Source organism: Canis aureus, chromosome 35 (assembly GCF_053574225.1).
Source record: "Canis aureus isolate CA01 chromosome 35, VMU_Caureus_v.1.0, whole genome shotgun sequence".
NCBI lineage: Eukaryota > Metazoa > Chordata > Mammalia > Carnivora > Canidae > Canis > Canis aureus.
The window spans coordinates 2,523,712-2,544,447 of NC_135645.1; the positions used below are offsets into that span (position 1 = coordinate 2,523,712).

The following is a 20,736-nucleotide window of genomic DNA, read 5'->3' on the forward strand; positions in this document are numbered from 1 at the left end:
TACAGTATGCTCCTACTTTTAGAAGTTCTTAGATGTGGCCGGCAGAATTATGGCCCCCCCAAAATATTTACATCCTAACCTATGAATATGTTGGGTTACATGGCAAAGGGGAATTAAGGTGCTAATCAGCTAGCATTCAAATAGGAAGGTTATCCTGGTTTAGCTGGGGAGCAAGGTGAGGTGGACAGGATCCTTAACATGTCACAGGATTTTTAAAAGTGCAAGGAGGCAAAAGCAGGAGAACCAGAGAGGGCAGCCAGCATCAGGCCTCCACCTCACAATGCTGAGTGGAAGACAGAGGAATGGGGCAAGGCCAAGAAATGTTGATCGTCTCTAGAAGCTATTAAAGAGAAGAAACAGATTCTCCCCTAAAAGCTCCAGAAGGAATGTAGTCCTGCCAACACATCTTGATTTTAGCCCAGTAAGACTTATTGCTGATTTCTGAGCTCCAGAAATGTAAATTAATGAAATTGTATTGTTTTAAGTCACCAAATTTGTGGTAATTTATTACAACAATAATAGGAAACTAATGCTAAAAATTCTAAAGTGTTAAAGCTACCAAGAAAATATTTATCACTAAAATCAGTAGATTGAGTTCTCTTTTGGAGAGGGAAGAGGTTATGATCAGCAAGTGGTACATTGGAGCTTCTAGGATGCTGGCAATATTTTCTTTATTTGAACGCATATAGGTTTTATGTAGTCCTTTACACTTACGAAGTTAGCATCATTGCTTTTATAACCAGAAAAAGAATTTTAAGAATAATACACACTCATAATTTTTTTAAAACTGAAGGTTATTTCTTAAAGGCTTTTTAAAATTAATTGATTGATTGATTAATTAATTAATTTATGACAGAGAAAGAGAGAGAGAGTGCACAAGTTGGGGTAAGGGCAGAGGGAGAGAATCTTCGAGCAGACTCCCACTGAGTGATCTCACAACCCATGAGATCATGACCTGAGCTGAAACTAAGAGTCAAAACCTTAACCAAGTAAGCCACCCAAGCACCCCTAAAGGCTTTTTTAAATCACACTTCTTTAACTATAAAACTATTTCTTCCTTGAGGGAATATGGCAAAAAATATTTTTTATAAGCCATTGGTACTTTGCAATAGTTTCCATAATATGATCAATGACCTAAATGATTCTTTCATGAATTTATAGCATGTAAAAGTATTACTCAGTTAACATAAGGAAGAAGCTACTTGTTTTCCCAAATTGAAATAAAAATACAATTTAAATAGAAGAACTTAAGAATCCTTATCCCAAACTCTGGTTTCAAAAATAGATTATGCCTTAAATTTGCTAAATATTAAAAAATTAAAGAACACCCATTTATTGAAATGCATCTCAGCCTAGTGTATATCTTGCTGTTTTTTTTTTTCTGTGCTTAATATGGGTATTAAAAAATGGAAGTTATTTCATTTTTCTGGATTTTAAGTAATTTAAAGATTGATTGATGATTGATTTGAGAGATAGAGTGCACGCATATGAGCAGGGGAGAATCAGAAGCAGACTCAGCAGACTCTCCATTGAGCAGAGAGCATGACACAGCTCTGTCCCAGGATCTGGAGATCACGACCCCAGCCAAAGGCAGACTCTTAACGCTTAATGGGCTGAGCCACCGAGGTCCACCTAGATTTTAAGTAATTTAGTCTATAATAAAAATTTTAAGCAAACTGACTTTAAATAATAATCCCTGCTTAAATTTTTTATTTTAAGATTGCATTTTATTTATTCATGAGAATCACAGAGAGAGAGAGGCAGAGACGCAGGCAGAGGGAGAAGCAGGCTCCATGCAGGGAGGCTGACGTGCGACAGGATCCCAGGTCTCCAGGATCACACCCTAGGCTGAAGGTGGCGCTAAACCACTGAGCCACTGGGGCTGCCCCCTTGCTTAAATTTAATTTGTAACATGAAGCTGACTTTTCGGAGGGTTAAGTTTAAATTTAAATAAGTAGCAGTTTGCAGCGAATTTCTTTCATTTCTTCAACTTTAGTTTGAAAGTATATTTATTTAAGTGTTCTCTACAACCAATGTGAGCTCAGACTCAAGACCCTGAGATCAAGAGTCACATGCTCCAACTGAGCCAGCCAGGCACACCTCATTTCTTCAACTTTAAAAGTTATACCAGTATAATTTAAACAGGAATTGATAAAAGTAACTCTTGTTGCATTTAGTATTAAAGAAATTGTTTATAGTGTGATTCTATAGGAAATTTTTAGTCTTAAGTACTTGATGATCTCTGTTAACCAGGGCTTTAACTTTTTCCTAATAAATACAATATGGAGAGGCATTTTGGCAAGATGGTGATCTGTTTCCCAACTTCAATTACTAACTACCACTTCCATAGTGAAACAACTCTGAGGATTGCAAGCTCAAGGGGCCTAGAGGTAATATGTGAGTTTGGGGAATATACTGTGATCCAAATGAAATAAGAGGCAAAAGCCTTTGGGGCAATTATAAAAATTTTTGAGTTTTCAAAAAGAACTGTTCCCCTAAGTGGAAGCTTACTTTTAGTGCATTTTAGAGATTACTTGTGCTATTTTGATGATAACTGCCTTTCAAAAACTTTAGTAGCTTGAAGAATGAGCTCCTAAGGATGAGGCAAGCCATGAACGGACAAAGGAAAATAATTCGCTTAAAGGAACTCCAGCAGCCAGAGACAAGATGAACAAGGATTGCATCTATAACAAGTGACTTCAGTGAAATAGAACAAAAATAGAAACTGGAAGAGATAGATGACAGATTTAACAGGCAAAACAAAATAAATTATCTTAGATTTTCAAGAGAAAGAGGCACTCTAATCATACTATATAAAAAAGGGAGAGCTTTTTTATATATTAATTTGTGGAAAGGGTGATTAGTGTTGAGACTTAAATTCCTGGTATGGAATGTTAAGTAAAAGAGTATACCAAGAGCAGTAGAGTTGGGGGGGGAGGGTGGATATATATAAATCTTTCTCCTTCCATATATATATAGCCACCTATATAGATACATGGAAGGAGAAGCAGCAAGATGATAGATAGATAGATAGGCCCCAAATGAAGAAGGTAGAACAACTAAAGATGTAATAGGGGAGCATTTCTCTGGTTTAAAGAAAGACTAACAGGGCAGCCCCCATGGCTCTGCGGTTTAGCGCTGCCTTCGGCCTGGAGCATGATCCTGGGGACCCGGGATCGAGTCCCGCATCGGGCTCCCTGCGTGGACTCTGCTTCTCCCTCTGCCTCTCTGTGTGTGTGTCTCTCATGAATAAATAAATTGTTAAAAAAAATAAAAAGAAAGAAAGACTAACAGAGCCACAGAGTTGTAGACCAGAGTGTTAAGGATGGTGGGGAGACACAAAAAAAACAAGCTGTTTACAAAGGAAAAATCATCAGATATGTGCCGGACTACTCAGTGTGACACTGGAAGCTAAAATAACATCTATAGGTTCCTAAGAGAGGAACTGTGCCTGTACCTAGCCAACTATTATTCAGATGTTATGGTGAAAGCAAGATAGTTGTGGATATGCAGTAATACAGGAAAAGTTTTCCATTAAAGGATTCTCACCAAGTAATTGCCAACAGAGACTTTAAGATAGGGCAGGAGAGAAAACAGTGGTAAGCAAATGAATCTCACAGTATATTTAATGATCTAAATGGATAATGATGGAATGACTATTTCAGCACATTCCTTTGTCTTCTGCCTTTCCTGAAAGTTTGCAAAAGCTTGATTAGATGCAGGTCTGTCCCGCTGGTAAGACCGTGAGGGAGGCATACAATTTCTGATTGTCTTAATTTAAGATAGCCATTTAGACCCAGTTCTAGATCCATTAATTCCTTGAAGGTTGCAAAATGCTAACATCATTTTTCATTTATAGCTAGAATACTTAAACAGAGATGCTTATTTTCATCTGTTTGATTACTCAGTGATACAGTTCATATAGGGAAGGCAAGTTAAATGTTTTCCCCTTTATTAGTTTACAAGGTAATGAATTGGTTCTCTATCTTGGGGGAGGGAGGAGGAGATGTCATTATACACTAGTATAATTCAAAATATGTGATGGATTTGAGTCCTTTGCAATTATTATCTTTTTTTGAAGTTCAGATTGCCTCATCTTTGGCCAGTGGAAGCAAAAATCTTTCCTGAATCCTTTTGACGTGACGCTGATAATCTTTAACAGTAAAGAAAGGGGCAGTATAGCAGGGTACCTGGGTGACTTAGTTGGTTAAGCGTCTGCTTTCAGCTCAGGTCATGATCCTGAGGTCCTGGGATCAAGCCCTGTGTCAGACACCCAGCTCAGCAGGGAGTCTGCTTCTCCCTCTCTCACTGACCCTCTTCTCTGCTCATGCTCTCACTTGCGCTTTCTCTCTCAAATGAATAAATAAAAAAGCTTTTAAAAAGGAAGGGGCAGAGTTTTTTGTTTTTTGTTTTTTTAGTTTGGTTTTGCTTTTAAAAAAAAAAAAAAAACTCAGAATGGGGACCCCTGGGTGGCTCAGTGGTTGAGTGTCTGCCTTTGGCTCTGGGAGTGATCCTGGGGTCCGAGGATCGAGTCCCACATCAGGCTCCCTGTGAGGAGCCTGCTTCCCGCTCTGCTTGTGTCTCTGCCTCTCTCTCTCTCTCTCTCTCTCTCTGTCTCATGAATGAATAAATAAAATCTTTAAAAAAATAAATAAATAAAAGTTTTTAAAAACCCTCAGAATGTTGTCTGTGCTTTTGGGAAGGTGGATTTTAGAGATCCATTTGTGTCCTAGGATATTTGATTATGATCTTTGGTGTAATCGTAGACCGATATGCCTTAGAATTTGTGTTACTTGCAAAAAATACTGGTTTTATTTTTTTAGGTATATGTAGATACTCAGAAAGAATCAGTATTCCCCAGCAAGAAGATGGAGAGGTATATGTTAAAATGGTTTTTTCAGTTGATTAATAAATATTTGAATGTTTACTCTGGACCATTCTTCACAATGGGAACTCTTCGGAATTCAATCAATCATGAAACCTGCTTATTTACCTAACATTTCAAAATAAGTTCTAAGGATTGACCTTAAACTTAATTCATTTTTTCTTTCAGATCTGTCACGAAATCGTCTCTCAGAAATTCCTATAGAAGCATGTCATTTCGTTTCTCTTGAGAATCTCAATTTATACCAAAATTGTATTCGGTATATACCAGAGGCGATTCTAAACCTACAAGCTCTAACATTCTTAAATATTAGGTAAGGATGTTCCTTTTTTTTTTTTTAATTTACATTCTCTGTTCATATCTGCAGTATCTTATACATGTTCTTAGGCTGAATTAAAAATATTTCCTATATCCTTCTAGTTTCTCCCTTTGTTTTTAGCTTTGCAATAATTAACAGACTGTAAGGGTCATTAGCCTGATAGGCTTGCAGTAGTCTTGTAGCTATGATTCTCCAATTACATTTTTAAATAAGCTTATCAAATGAGGACAGATCTGAAAGTACTTTCATTCTTGTGATTTTGTATTTTTGTATACTAAGTTCTGAATGTGTAAATGCATTTGTTTAATTCCTTTCTATTTTTTCATATCTTGGAGAACTACTTTTTGGTTTTGGTTTGGTTTTCTTTTTATTTTAAAAGTTAAAAATTGGGATCCCTGGGTGGCGCAGCGGTTTGGCGCCTGCCTTTGGCCCGGGGCGCGATCCTGGAGACCCGGGATCGAATCCCACGTCGGGCTCCCGGTGCATGGAGCCTGCTTCTCCCTCGGCCTGTGTCTCTGCCTCTCTCTCTCTCTCTCTCTCTCGACTGTCATAAATAAATAAAAATTTTAAAAAAAATTTTCTTAAAAAAAAGTTAAAAATGTTCATTGGAGAAAATGAGCAAATGTAGAAAAGTATAAAGAAAATTCATCAAATGTTGTATATGTTTTAATTTATGGTGATATTTTCCTTTTCTCCAGGCTTTCAGTCAGATTTTTAAGTTTTTCCCCTTGGCATGAAATACTCTTTGGAAATATTTTTATAGTAAACATTTTATTGTACAGTTTATACACTTCTAAAACTCATTTTCCCTCTCACATATTTAGTTTATTCCAGTTTTCTGCCATGATAAAAGTTAATACCGGCAGAGACTCTTATATATAAATGTTATTTTTCTCTTAAGGTAAATGTCTAGGAATAGAATTATTACTGATTTAAAAAATTGTAAAGGCTCATGATCTATATTAGTCAAATCAGCAAAAGCTCTTGAAAAGGGGGCCAATTGACACTAGAGATTAAAAAGTTAAATCTAGGGGATCCCTGGGTGGCTCAGCAGTTTAGCGCCTGCCTTTGGCCCAGGGCGCAGTCCTGCAGCCCCGGGATCGAGTCCCGCATCGGGCTTCCGGCATGGAGCCTGCTTCTCCCTCCTCCTGTGTCTCTGCCTCTCTCTCTCTCTCTCTATGTCTATCATAAATAAATAAATAAATAAATCTTTAAAAAAAAAAGTTAAATCTATATAAGTAAAAATTTAACTTACTTTTTTCCTAATGATAGATGTGTGCTTTTAGTTCTAATTTTGCATGTTTTGTATGAATAAAAGATTTCATACCTATACTCCAGCTGATGTGATATATTTAAAATCACAACCTGTCACTTATTTTCCACAGAACTATATTTGGTTCATTTATGTACATTTGATTTTAAAGTATGTAGGATGAGGGAAGTAGATTACAACTACTTTTATGTTTATAACTCTTCTTTGGAAGACAAGGAGAGAGGATAATCATCATCTATCCTATTTTTAAAATCACTTTATCTTACATAAGATTAACTTTAATGAAATATTGTATTTATGTAGCACATCATTATTTACAAAGGAGTTTTATGGTACAGGGGCCTCTAGGATAGGTGGAGGAAGTTTTAAAATCCTCAATATACAGATAAGGAATCTGTATAAAAAGCAGATAAGGGACGCCTGGGTGGCTCAGTGGTTGAGCATCTGCCTTTGGCTCAGGGTGTGATCCTGTAGTCCTGGGATCGAGTCCCGCATCGGGCTCCGTGCAGGGAGCCTGCTTCTCCTCTCTCTGCCTGTGTCTCTGCCTCTCTCTCTCTGTGTCTCATGAATAAATAAATAAAATCTTAAAAAAAAAAAAAAAAAAACAGATAATACTGTGCCTAAAACTACAAAGATTTATGATAAGTGAGGAAATGGATGCTAAAACCCACATTTTACCCTCTTTGTTCCTTCCAAGACTTGTTTGTCGCTTTACTGAGTATAGAATAGGAAAGATAGAATTTTTTTCTTAAGTGGTAGCTTCTGACTCTTCTCTTTTTCTATTTACATATTTAGTCGGAACCAATTATCAACATTGCCAGTGCACTTGTGTAATTTACCATTGAAAGTCTTAATTGCTAGTAACAACAAATTGGTGTCACTTCCAGAAGAAATTGGACATCTCAGACATTTAACAGAACTTGTAAGTTAATGTTTTACTTCTTTATTGTCCCACATGTATATATGTATATCCATGGTCATACCATAGTGTTATGGGGTTAAGACCCATTATTAAGGTATGTTTTTGAGGTTTTTTTCAAGTATGGATAGTAAAGTTTTGCTGGTTGATCAGTACTGAGGTGCTTCAGCATAGAGTTAAGAAGAACTGAAAGTACAAGTCTAATAGGCCCACATGGAATGGGAGAAAGTCATTAGAATTAAATTTTAACCAATATTAAGTGATTTCTATGTTATTAAACTTTTGAGATATAAGTTAATAATGCATTAAAATTTTTCAAGTTAAATCTTAATAGCATCAGTGTTCTGATTTTTGGTTAGCCCCTATAGGGAAATGGGCACTGCAAAGATCAGCCTTATTTTTTTGCCTCACATGCTATCTCTAGCACCTCTCTCCCTCTCTAAAGTAAGCTATTCTTTGCTGTCTTATGTTTTCTAAGAAGCTTAACTTTCATTTACCACTCGTTGTTACTCTTTAGTACTTATGTTCTAGGCGTGGGAATGAGACTTTTCCCCTGTAATCACCACAGTAACATTATGAATTAGGTATTATAATTATCATCATACTACAGCTGAGGAAAGTAGCACTTAGATAAGTAATTTGCCCAAGGTCCATAATTGAAGTAGAATTTGAAACCAGTCTACCTTAACTTCAGAGCCCATGTTTCATATTTCTGAAATGATAAAGTCCAATTATATCCTATCCATTGAGATTTGGGAGGATAGTTCCACGTAGCATGTAGGATTATTAACAAAGATAGACATCATAAACAAAAAATAAATATAATTTAACTGGACCACACATTAGCTCTTTCTTTTTTTTCAGGTGGATTATGAATATAAAAGGTCACATGCAAAAATTCACAAATATATTAAATCTGAAGTCTAGATACTAAACCACTATTTATTTAGAAGCAATTACATCTAGGATATAAGGTCCAAAATATTTGTATGTTAGCATTTGTTCAGAACTTGGGTTATTACCATGAATTAATATTAATTTTACTTGTGATTCAGATTCTGGTTTTCAAATCATTTAAACTTTCTGTTTCTGCGTATCAAGTCATAAATACCTAAAAGATATGTCTTGTAGAAGGAGCTTTTAGCTTTCTACAAAAGAGGTAAATTGATAACCTCAGTCATACGAATAGTTTGTGTCAGAGTGAGAATTAATAATCCCAAAGCTCCTGATTCCCATGTGATAGAACATGTTCTCACAACATTTTTATTGCTTCTTCCTTTTATTTTCCTTCTTTTTTTTTTTTTAAAGTTTATTTATTTAAGTAATCTCTACACCCAAAGTGAGGCTTGAACTAACAACCCCAAGTTCAAGAGTCACATGGTCCTTCAACTGAGCCAGCCAGGCCACCTATATTTCCCTTCATTTTTAAGAGAGAGTAAACTTTTGTCTTTCAAGATATACATTTTATATCTTGAGATATATATAATATATATATAATATTCTCTTGAGAGAAATATTATAGATTACTGTTACCGTCTGGCTCATGTTCAATTTTCCCTATCCTTTCAACTTCTTTTCCTTTTAACTTTGATACTCAGAGCATTGGACTAAGAACATAGCTACTGATTCTACTTCAGTCATTAATTGTTATGAAAAGTAAAAATAATATTTTCTTTAAGAATATTATGGGAAAACTTAAAAATAATGTTTGAAGCTTATTGAAGTTTTTAGTAAGTGGTCTTTTCTAATAGTCCATTAAAATTGTCTTTTTACTCATATACTGGAGGAGTTCTAAGTGTTAGTGTGGCATTTGGAGCTTTTGTTAACCTAAACAACTTCCTGCTGTTACACATAGATTTATACATTTTTCTGGCTGGTTTCAGGATTATGGAATTCTGAATTTGTCGCTCTTGGAATCTGTGGTCAGTCTCTTATCAGAATCAGTGGAATCAAGCTTTGACCAAGATACCAAAAGGCCTACATAAAACATGTATTGGTACCAGCTTGATCAGATGCCAATAAGGCAGTATCTTTTCCATGGCCTATGAGTTATATGTACTTTATTATTTTTTCCCCTCACTTTTAGTTTAATAAAGAATTGAGTCATCTTCAATGCATTTTTATTTTATATTCTTGAGCAAGCAAGCTGTTATTTTGAAAATCTAATTTCCTTTCAATTAATTTTTTCATTATAATTTTTATCATTGTTTTTTCTTCTAGTTTCATTAGAACACTCATAAAATAAAATATTGTCTTGAATAGATGTTTCTATACTTTTTTCTAAATTACCTTTTCACTAGAATTTTCATTTGATCTGATACTAGGCCTTCTGTCTACACATAAGTCATTTAATTTTTGTTCTACTCATAAAATTAGTGTAGATCAATATAAAAATTTATAAAATCAGTCAGCAGCCTATAAGTTCTTAGAATTAAATGCTAGTACAGACTGTGGAATTATTCTTGAACACAATCTTTTTTTTTTTTTACAATTAAAACAGACCACAGGTGTTATCAAACTTCATTCTACACATGGTTTAAAGCAGGCAAGTTTGTAATATTAGAACAATTCTTTACTTTGTATCTTTTTTTAAATAGGATGTGAGCTGCAATGAAATTCAAACAGTACCTTCCCAAATTGGTAATTTGGAGGCCTTGAGAGACCTTAATGTAAGAAGAAACCACTTAGTACGTTTGCCTGAAGGTAAGAAAACTGGGAAATAATTTTTTTGCTTAAAAGATCTCTAGGTACAAGGCAAAAATGCTTAAGAGTTACAACCAGTGTTTGAGATATAATGGTTCAATTACTATATGTTATCATTTCCTTGTGGGTTTTAAAAGTTAGATTTGTAGGGATGCCTGGGTGGCTCAGCGGTTAAGCGTCTGCCTTTGGTGCAGGGCATGACCCCCGAGTCCCTGGATTGAGTCCCGCATTGGGCTCCCTGCATGGAGCCTGCTTCTCCCTCTGCCTGTGTCTCTGCCTCTCTCTTTCTCTCTGTGTCTCTCATGAATAAATAAATAAAATACTTTAAAAATAAATAAATAAAAATAAAAGTTAGATTCTTTATTGAAAAATTCCAGTAACTATTAACCAGTGATTGTATTTTTTAGATTTTACAGAATTAATTAATAACTCAAGGTAGAGTCCCTGGAAGTTTCAGTAAGTGCAACTACTTGGGAGAAATATATCATAGTTTTGATAAGGAAATAGTTTAGCATAATGAAAAACATTCCTACAATTTGCAGTGACTAAAAATGGACTTGACTTGAACTTAATTGCTTTATCTTTCCCTGGAAATGTTCAGATAGAGGCTAATTAATGGTTGGAAGTGATGTGTAGAATGAATAATGAATGGAGTACTAAGAGGTTGGTTATCATAGAGTCACTGTGGGCTCTGGTTAATGTATCTGAATGATAAAAAGGATTAAACACATTAAGTATAATTAATCTTTCAAAATATAAATTCATGAAAGAAGCTGTAAAAGGAAATGAAAATGGGGAGAACTATTATTTTATTAGATCAGAGTATATATTTAATTTTATTATGGAAAATTTCATATATAAATGAGAGCAGTGAATCCTCTAGCTATAGCAGTTATCACCTCCTGGCAACTCCTGTGTCATCTATCCTCCCATCCACTTTCCCTTACCTGTATCCTTTAGAAGGTATTTTCATGACCATGATGTTCTGGGTTCTTCTACAAAGCATGACTTATAGTATATAGTAAACACTCAATTAATAACTAAGGAAATTTTTGCTTCACTGTGGAATCCAAATGTTAACACCAGTATGATCCAGTCTGATTTTAAGTTCTAACATATGCTAGTGCGACTTTGACATTTTGGATATCAGAATGTCTCAATAAGTGATTTTTTAGTCCACTTTTTTTTTTTTTAAGATCTATTTATTTATTCATGAGAGACACAGACTGAGAGAGAGAGAAGCAGAGACATAGGCAGAGGGAGAAGCAGGCTCCTTGCAGGCAGCCAGTTGTGGGACTCGGTCCCAGATCACGGGATCACGACCTGAGCCGAAGGCAGGCCCCCAACCACTAAGCCACTCAGGCATCCCTCAGTCCACTTTTACACACTAACTGCAGTCACACTAGCCAAAATCCTGCATAGCTTTCCTCTCAGTCGCTTGCCCAGTAACCTTCACACCTTTTATTTTCAGAGCCCTTCCTCATTTCTTCCTAGGTCTCCTTTCTATCCCCTCAGGGATGTGAATGAAGGCCCCAGCAGAACTGACCAAATCATGGCACAGGCCTTAGAACCCCAAATTTCTGTCTAGGATTATCCTTCTACACAGGACTCACCTACTGTGATTGATTTTTAAAGGCTTACTAATGTAATAATACAGACTTAATGTAAAGTAAACTAATGAAAACATTGGGATTTTAGTGAAAATGAAAATTCAGAGTTTTAGAGGACAATTACAGTCTGAAAGTTTTATCATCTAATTTATTTCTCTAATTTTAAATGTGTGTTACCAAGGAAAAAGTGAGTCACACAAATAGTTTTATTTTTTTTTTTTTTATAATAAATTTATTTTTTTTGGTGTTCAATTTGCCAACATACATAATAACACCCAGTGCTCATCCCGTCAAGTGCCCCCCTCAGTGCCCGTCACCTATTCACCCCCACCCCCCGCCCTCCCCTTCCACCACCCCTAGTTCGTTTCCCAGAGTTAGGAGTCTTTATGTTCTGTCTCCCTTTCTGATATTTCCCACACATTTCTTCTCCCTTCCCTATATTCCCTTTCACTATTATTTATATTCCCCAAATGAATGAGAACATATAATGTTTGTCCTACTTCACTCAGTCCACAAATAGTTTTAAATGATTTTCTATCAGCTTATCTTGTACTCTTAACATATTTAGCTAAACTGCATGGCAAGAAAGCTTTATTCCAATAGCTACCTAAGTTAGTATGGAAGTTCATGTTCATTAATTGGTGGTCTCTAACATATTCCAATTTGGTAGATAAAACAGTATGTCTTTTATTATATTGCCATTTTTATTTTAAATTTTAATTGTTATTAATATATTGCTCAAAAAGTCAAATAGTATATAAATATAGATGTCGTTCAGAAAGTTGAGTATAAAAAGCTCAAAATCAGTAATAGCATTCCCCTGTTCTCAACTGTCCTCCTCCCGTCCCCAGTTGAATTTTTTTTTTTTTGAAGATTTATTTGGGAGAGAGAATGTGTGTGCATGCACATGTGCACAGGGGAGGGGCAAAAGGAGAGAGAGAGAATTTCAAGCAGACTCCTTGCTGAGCTTGGAGCCCAACCTGGGACTCAATCTAATGACCCTAAGATCATGACCGGAGCTGAAATCAAGAGTTGGACCCTTAACCAACTATGCCATCTAGGCACCCCTCTACCTTCCCAGTTTTAGTGTCTAGAATCATCTACCTTCTCTACCTTTGACTCTTTCCACTGGCATTTGCTGACATATTTCTAAATGACGTGCTTTAACAGCTTTGCTGGATTTTTCAGTTTTGATACTTATGTCAGCTTCCTGTTATAGTAGATGAGGATTTAATTTCCTTACACACTATCACAATCATACCTTTACTTCCCTCCTACTATCTTCCCAGTGTAGTTTTATCATGGCTTTTGATCAAAATGTTATTATTACAGCTATGGTTCCTGGAGCACCTAAGGGGCTCAGTCAGTTAAGCATCTGCCTTTGGCTTAGGTCATGATCTTGGGACCCTGGGATTGAGCCCCACATCGGTCTTCCTGCTCTGTGGGGAGCCTGCTTCTCCCTTTCTCCCATTTCCGCCACCCCCCCTCCACCCAGCTTGTACTCATGCTGATGTGCACACTCTGTCTCTCAAATAAATAAATAAAATCTTCAAAATAAATAGTGTGCCCTGCCAATTCATTTGATGTACTCTGATTATATTTCTTTTCTTTTCTTTTTTTTTTAAGATTTTATTTATTTACTCATGAGAGAGAGAGGTAGAGACACAGGCAGAGGGAGAAGCAGGCTCCATGCAGGGTGCCTGACGTGGGATTTGATCCCCCGGGTCTCCAGGATCACACCCTGGCTGAAGGCGGCGCTAAACCGCTGGCTGAGCCACCCAGGCTGCCTTCTGATTATATTTCTTTTTTATATATCTTACTTTTGTTGTTGTTTTCCTCTTTTATTTGCTTAGTTTTTTATGTACCTGTGGCTAATTCCACCTTTTTCTAGCAGAGAGAGACAGACCACCTTGACATAATTTTTTTTAATTTATTTTTTATTGGTGTTCAACTTACCAACATACAGAATAACCCCCAGTGCCCATCACCCATTCACTCCCACCCCCCGCCCTCCTCCCCTTCTACCACCCCTAGTTCGTTTCCCAGAGTTAGGAGTCTTTATGTTCTGTCTCCCTTTCTGATATTTCCCACACATTTCTTCTCCCTTCCCTTATATTCCTTTTCACTATTATTTATATTCCCCTAATGAATGAGAACATATAATGTTTGTCCTTCTCCTACTGACTTACTTCACTCAGCATAATACCCTCCAGTTCCATCCACGTTGAAGCAAATGGTGGGTATTTGTCATTTCTAATGGCTGAGTAATAATCCATTGTATACATAAACCACATCTTCTTTATCCATTCATCTTTCAGTGGACACCGAGGCTCCTTCCACAGTTTGGCTATTGTGGCCATTGCTGCTATAAACATCAGGGTGCAGGTGTCCCGGCGTTTCATTGCATCTGTATCTTTGGGGTAAATCCCCAACAGTGCAATTGCTGGGTCGTAGGGCAGGTCCATTTTTAACTCTTTGAAGAACCTCCACACAGTTTTCCAGAGTGGCTGCACCAGTTCACATTCCCACCAACAGTGTAAGAGGGTTCCCTTTTCTCCGCATCCTCTCCAACATTTGTGGTTTCCTGCCTTGTTAATTTTCCCCATTCTCACTGGTGTGAGGTGGTATCTCATTGTGGTTTTGATTTGTATTTCCCTGATGGCAAGTGATGCAGAGCATTTTCTCATGTGCATGTTGGCCATGTCTATGTCTTCCTCTGTGAGATTTCTCTTCATGTCTTTTGCCCATTTCATGATTGGATTGTTTGTTTCTTTGGTGTTGAGTTTAATAAGTTCTTGATAGATCTTGGAAACTAGCCCTTTATCTGATAATGTCATTTGCAAATATCTTCTCCCATTCTGTAGGTTGTCTTTTAGTTTTGTGGACTGTATCCTTTGCTGTGCAAAAGCTTCTTATCTTGATGAAGTCCCAATAGTTCATTTTGCTTTTGTTTCTTTTGCCTTCGTGGATGTATCTTGCAAGAAGTTACTGTGGCCGAGTTCAAAAAGGGTGTTGATAATTTTAATTACACTATTATAATTGTTCTATTTTATTATTAGTTATTATTGTTAATTTTTTACCATGCCCAATTTATAAATTAGACTTCTTCATGTATAAGTATACATGTATGTATATATAGGAAAAATCGCAGTATATATAGAGTTTGGTACTATCTGCAGTTCCTGCATCCACTGGGGGTCTTGATATATATCCTACATGGATAAGAGGGGACTGACTACTCTATTGGCATTCAACAGCTGGGGATGGGATGGGAGTTTGGGTAGGAAAGTGCTGAGGTCTCCTCACTGTGTAGACTTCCTTTTAAATCCTCCATTTCCAGGGATGGCTCAGTGGTTTAGCACCTGCCTTCAGCCCAGGGCGTGATCCTGGAGGTCCGGGATCAAGTCCCGCATTGGGCTCCCTGCATGGAGCCTGCTTCTCCCTCTGCCTGTGTCTCTGCCTCTCTCTCTCTCTCTGTGTCTCTCATGCGTAAATAAATCTTTTTAAAAAATAAAAATAAAAAAAACACAAATCCTCCATTTCCAACTGGCAAGTCATCCTGACTTCCCATTGTGCCTAAGATTCCTGAGTTCAAAGCCTTTTGATTTACTTTCACTAAAGAATAACGTCTTGACTCCTGTGGTGATTGGAGAGGGGTAGTGCTGCATGAATTGAGGTTGGGGGCTTAGGCATTTAACTTCTACTTTGTACAGACGATCATCTAATCCGCTGGTTATGCCTGTGTTCCTGTGGCGTCAGACCTCCAGTTTTGTTCTGTGAGGATCAGACAGCTTGCTTTTCACTCATATTCCCATCTGTAAGCAACTACATTTCATTTCACAGTATCAGTTCTTCATTAAGAATGAATGAAGATAAATACATTAAATTCACTATATTTAACTGAAACCCCTGTACAAATTGTCTAGCTTTGGAATGTCATTAATTGTTCATTTCCATTTTATCACCCTGCAGAGCTTGCAGAGTTGCCTTTGATACGGTTAGACTTCTCCTGCAATAAAATTACAACGATCCCTGTTTGTTATCGGAACCTCAGGCACCTGCAGATGATCACTCTAGACAACAATCCACTGCAGTCTCCTCCTGCACAGGTAAGCTCCAGTGGATTTGAAGTATGTGGTGAACTTTTTTGACAAAGGGTGAATTTAAAACTTGGAGTTCTCTGCATGTATCTTTTTGCTGAAAATGAAGTTCTTTTAAAATAAATTCATCCAAATATACTTCTTTCAGAAGCCCTGAATTAATGGAATGAAGGACCCGTAATGTTTCCAGAAGTGTTTTCCCTTTCACTAAATTGACTTATTTTTTAAGTTAAGGGGTTCTTCTTGAAGGTTCTTAAATAAAATTTAAGTTAATTTCTTTCTAGTGAAACTCGAATGTAGGCAACGTAAATTCTAGAAACAAATAAAAATACTTGGCTTTCAGAACTAAAGATTATCAATGCACATCTTCTGATGATCATTTTTGTACCTTTTTATTTTCTAAAATCCTAAATTCCTCATTTAGTTTGATCATTTATCAGTGACTGATATGAAGCAATTTAATAATAATTATAAGATGACTATGTACAGATTCTAGGCATCCCATAATCTGAAGAATTTTACCAGCCTATATTTTTCACTGTAGCATTTGAACTCTACAGTTAATGATGGTCTTGTTCAAGCCTCTGGATAGCAACTATAAAACTTTATGAGTAAACTTCATAGCTATAGAAGGATCTCATAATCCTAAAGAATTTATAGTTTGACTTCTGTCAACAGAAGTATAACTTCAATATTTAATCATTTCCTGCTTTTCAAACCCTTACAAAAAGTAGGATTCAAAACATAATTGTGCATAATTGTTGGATTTCTAAAAGTAAAAGTTGTCAGTATAATCTGTGGGGAACAATGCTTTGAATCCCTGACTATGCCTAATTAATCAGTGTGATAAGTTTCTTTGGTATTCTATCAGTGTTTATAATCATAAATTATTTATTTTATATGTTACTGAAATTTATTCTTGACTAGAAAATAAAAAGTCTGTATTTATATCACTTAAACACATAAGATAACAAGTAATATAATGAGTATTTAATTTTTAATATCTCTATGTAATTGATAGAAATATCTTCTGTTTCAAATATATAAAAAGTAAAGAGCTGATTGTGATTTTATTTCAGAGTAATGAGTAATAACCTGTTACTCATATGTAACAATAAGTTAAGTAGGTAACTCAAATATGTTACTTTTTTTAGATATGTATAAAAGGCAAAATCCACATTTTTAAGTACCTGAACATACAGGCTTGTAAGATTGCTCCAGATCTGCCAGATTATGATAGGAGACCCTTGGGTTTTGGCTCCTGGTGAGTATATTCTATTTTTTTATTTAATGTATTCCATCTCATAGGGAATCAAAATGGATCCATAAATCTACCTGAATGTTTAACTAAAGAGAAATAACCTATTCTGACACTGTTTTTCTCAGAATGTTTATATTAAGTAAACAGTTGATTCCAGAGATCTGACAAAGTGTAGTTCTAAGAGTTTCTCTACCTCAGCACTGTTGATATTTTGGGGAAGATAATTCTTTGTTGTGGGAAGCTGTCCTGTACATCGGAAGATGTTTATCAGTATTCCTGGCTTCTGTAGCCAGGAATGTCTCCCAGTGTGACAAACAAAAAGGGCTCCAGACATTGCCAAATATTCCCCGAGGGATCCTGACTTGAAAACCAATGGTCTCAGTGACTTGAATGCTAACCTTGTTAGCATTAAATTTGTTAACTAAATCTGTAACTTAAAGCAAGTCATTCAAACTTTTGGAGGTTCATTTTTTCTTTAGGGACTAAAGAGGTTGGATTTGATGACCATTAATGTCATTTCAGGATCCTTTAGTTTATGCATCCTTCATCTACATGACACCTAACTTTTTTTTTTTTTAATTTTTTAAAGATTTTATTTATTTATTCATGACAGACCCAGAGAGAGAGAGAGATGCAGAGACAGAGGCAGAGGCAGAGGGAGAAGCAGGCTCCATGCAGGGAGCCCGATGTGAGACTGGATCCCGGGTCTCCAGGATCATACCCCAGGCTGAAGGTGGCGCCAAACCACTGAGCCATCGGGGCTGCCCCATGACACCTAACTTAAAAGGTTATCTCTCCTTGGCATTCCCAACCATCTGGAACAATGTTAACTAGCAGTAATTACATTCAAAAGGCCTTTTAACAGGCAAAATACATGTCTCAGTGTGGATGCCATAATACATATAGGCCTTATTCAAAAGAGAACCCCTTTGGCCTTCACTTAGAACTTGTCACATTTTACTTTAATAAAAGCATAGTCCTAATGAGCTAGCTTCTTAGTATCCTAGACCAAAACAGATGAACAAATTTCTGTTTTGGTAGAGTTTCTAAAAGCAGACATGTTAAAAGTACAGAAAGTAATTTAAAAGAAAAAACTGTTAAAAGCAGACACATATTAAAAAATTCAAGTTAATGGATAACTCTGAGAGGAAGGAAAATACAATGTAAAAGAGGTATTGGGGGCTTTAAAGGGTATTAATGTCTTCTCACGTTTTAAAAGCTGTGTCTGTTATATTCATTTTTTATCTATATGCTATATTTAATAATTCTAACAAGATATTTAAAAGCAATAACACTCTAAAAACATAGCAGCTTTGATGCCATTAGGCATATTTGCCAAGAACTCTCCATATTTCAGTAATGTTTTATTTTATTTTATTTTTTAAGATTTTATTTATTTATTCATGAGAGACACAGAGAGAGAAAGAGAGGCACAGACACAGGCAGAGGGAGAAGCAGGCTCCATGCAGGGAGTCCGATACGGGACTTGATCCCGAGACTCCAGGATCATGCCCTTGGGTGGAAGGCAGGCACTAAATTGCTGAGCCACCCAGGGTTCCCTTCAGTAATGTTTTAAATTATTGTTCTGTTATATATAGCACAGTACATAATTGATGCTCATCAATAAAATGCTAAAGTGTATTAGGTATATCATTTCTAGTAAAGGGAAATGTGCATTAAGTTTAAATTTTAAGTTTTTTAAATACAATTAAATTTTAAACAGTTTAAATTTTTTCATCATAAATGATTAGAATTAAGTACTTAGGTGTTTATGGTTTAAAGGAGTAATCTTAAGCTATCTAAAAATACAGAACCTGATTTTTTTTTTTTATTTTATTTATTTGAGAGAGAGAGTGAGCAGGAGAGTGAGCATGAGCTTGGGTAGAGGCAGAGAGAGAGAGGGAGGGAGAAGCAGACTCCCCACTGAATGGGGAGCCCAACTTGGGCTTGATCCCAGGACTCCAGGACATGACCTGAGCCAAAAGCAGATGTTTAACCAACTGAGCCAAAAGCAGATGTTTAACCAACTGAGCCATTCAGGCACCCCCAGAACCTGATTTCTTAAGTATTACTCCAAAGGGACTTGATTTCTGCCCTTTGCCACCAATTGTGTCTTTCTTCTTCACCACTATATCCCTAGTTCAGCTGAGTATTTAGCACACACAGTAGATATTCAAATATATATTAAAGGAATGAATAGTCAGTTTGGTCACAATGTTATTCTCCTCCTAACTTTCCTCTGCTTAAAGTGACCAGAAACAAATTTGTAATGACATTCTGGGTGTTTTTGATCCAGCTATTAGATTGAAGAGTTTCAGACACTACGAAGGGTATTTAAAATATTAACTCTAGGGATCCCTGGTGGCGCAGCGGTTTGGCGCCTGCCTTTGGCCCAGGGCGCAATCCTGGAGACCCGGGATCGAATCCCACGTCGGGCTCCCAGTGCATGGAGCCTGCTTCTCCCTCTGCCTGTGTCTCTGCCTCTCTCTCTCTCTCTCTCTCTCACTCTCTGTGTGACTATCATAAATAAATAAAAATTTAAAAAAATACTAACTCTAATCTGGTTGTTTAAGCATACAGTCATTCAAGATTTTAGTATATTTATACAAATACCAAGGAGAAATTAACCAATACCATGCATTACCCATAAAAGATTCCTACAGAGTGTCTCAGTCCTAACATTTTTAACTCTGAGAAGACCCAAAGCAGGGATGTGATGTTAAGGAAGACATAAAAGGTTTTGACAGGTGTGGCATGGGGATTAGGGATTAGGTCTGGCATACTCTGTGCTAGATCTAGGCCTCTCTTAGAGAAATGACTTTGACAGTAGGGAGATTATGAAGGGACCCAAAGCATAATGCCAAGGATTTTTAAATTTTCTCTATTATATCCTGTCTTTCTTCAAGTCTTTTTTCTCCTACCTCAGTAAATTGCTTAGGATAGAGAACTCTGGTCTTATTTATCAAAAAAAGTTTTGTTTTTCCTATTTAAAATTTTCTTTAAGTGTGTTCTAGTCCTGTACTCTTGAAAGATGCACAACAAATAAAGCTTTTATATCTATACTAACTGATTTTCTCCCTTAGAGTCAATCTTTTCTTTTTATTTTTTTTTTAAGATTTTATTTATTCGGGATCCCTGGGTGGCGCAGTGGTTTAGCGCCTGCCTTTGGCCCAGGGTGCAATCCTGGAGACCCGGGATCGAATCCCATGTCGGGCTCCCGGTGCATGGAGCCTGCTTCTCCCTCTGCCTGTGTCTCTGCCGCGCTCTCGCTCGCGCTCTCTCTCTCTCTCTCTCTCTCTCTCTGTGTGTGACTATCATAAATAAATAAAAATTTTAAAAAAAACTTAAAAAAAAAGATTTTATTTATTCATGAGAGAGAGAGAGGCAGAGACACAGGCAGAGGGAGAAGCAGGCTCTATGCAGGGAGCCTGACGTGGGAGTCGATCCCAGGTCTCCGAGATTACACCCTGGGCTGAGGGGGCGCTAAACCGCTGAGCCACCCAGGCTGCCCGAGTTAATCTTTTCTAAGAAAAATTTTTTCTCTCTTAAAATACCAGAATAGGAACATAAACTGCTACTGCTCTCTTTGAGCTTTGAGTGTCAGGCAGTTAATGGTGACTACTGGGGACATGTATGTGAGGGTATGTCCAAAGACTAAGGAGAAAG

The 20,736-nt window shown here is 36.7% G+C and overlaps 1 protein-coding gene across 12 annotated transcripts in view; it reads left to right on the top strand.

Annotated features, from left to right (window-relative positions):
* The window catches only part of LRCH3 (leucine rich repeats and calponin homology domain containing 3), a 123,539-nt gene that overhangs the window by 45,780 nt on the left and 57,023 nt on the right, over positions 1 to 20,736 (top strand). For all 12 annotated transcript variants that reach the window (XR_013372625.1, XM_077884633.1, XM_077884626.1 and 9 more), the window contains exons 2-6: positions 5,054 to 5,198; positions 7,273 to 7,399; positions 9,994 to 10,099; positions 15,682 to 15,818; positions 16,964 to 17,073. Coding sequence is in view for 11 of the 12 variants with exons in the window: in XM_077884633.1 (XP_077740759.1) it covers positions 5,054 to 5,198; positions 7,273 to 7,399; positions 9,994 to 10,099; positions 15,682 to 15,818; positions 16,964 to 17,073 (625 nt within the window). In the remaining variant the exon portion in view is untranslated. The remainder of the gene's footprint in view (positions 1 to 5,053; positions 5,199 to 7,272; positions 7,400 to 9,993; positions 10,100 to 15,681; positions 15,819 to 16,963; positions 17,074 to 20,736) is intronic.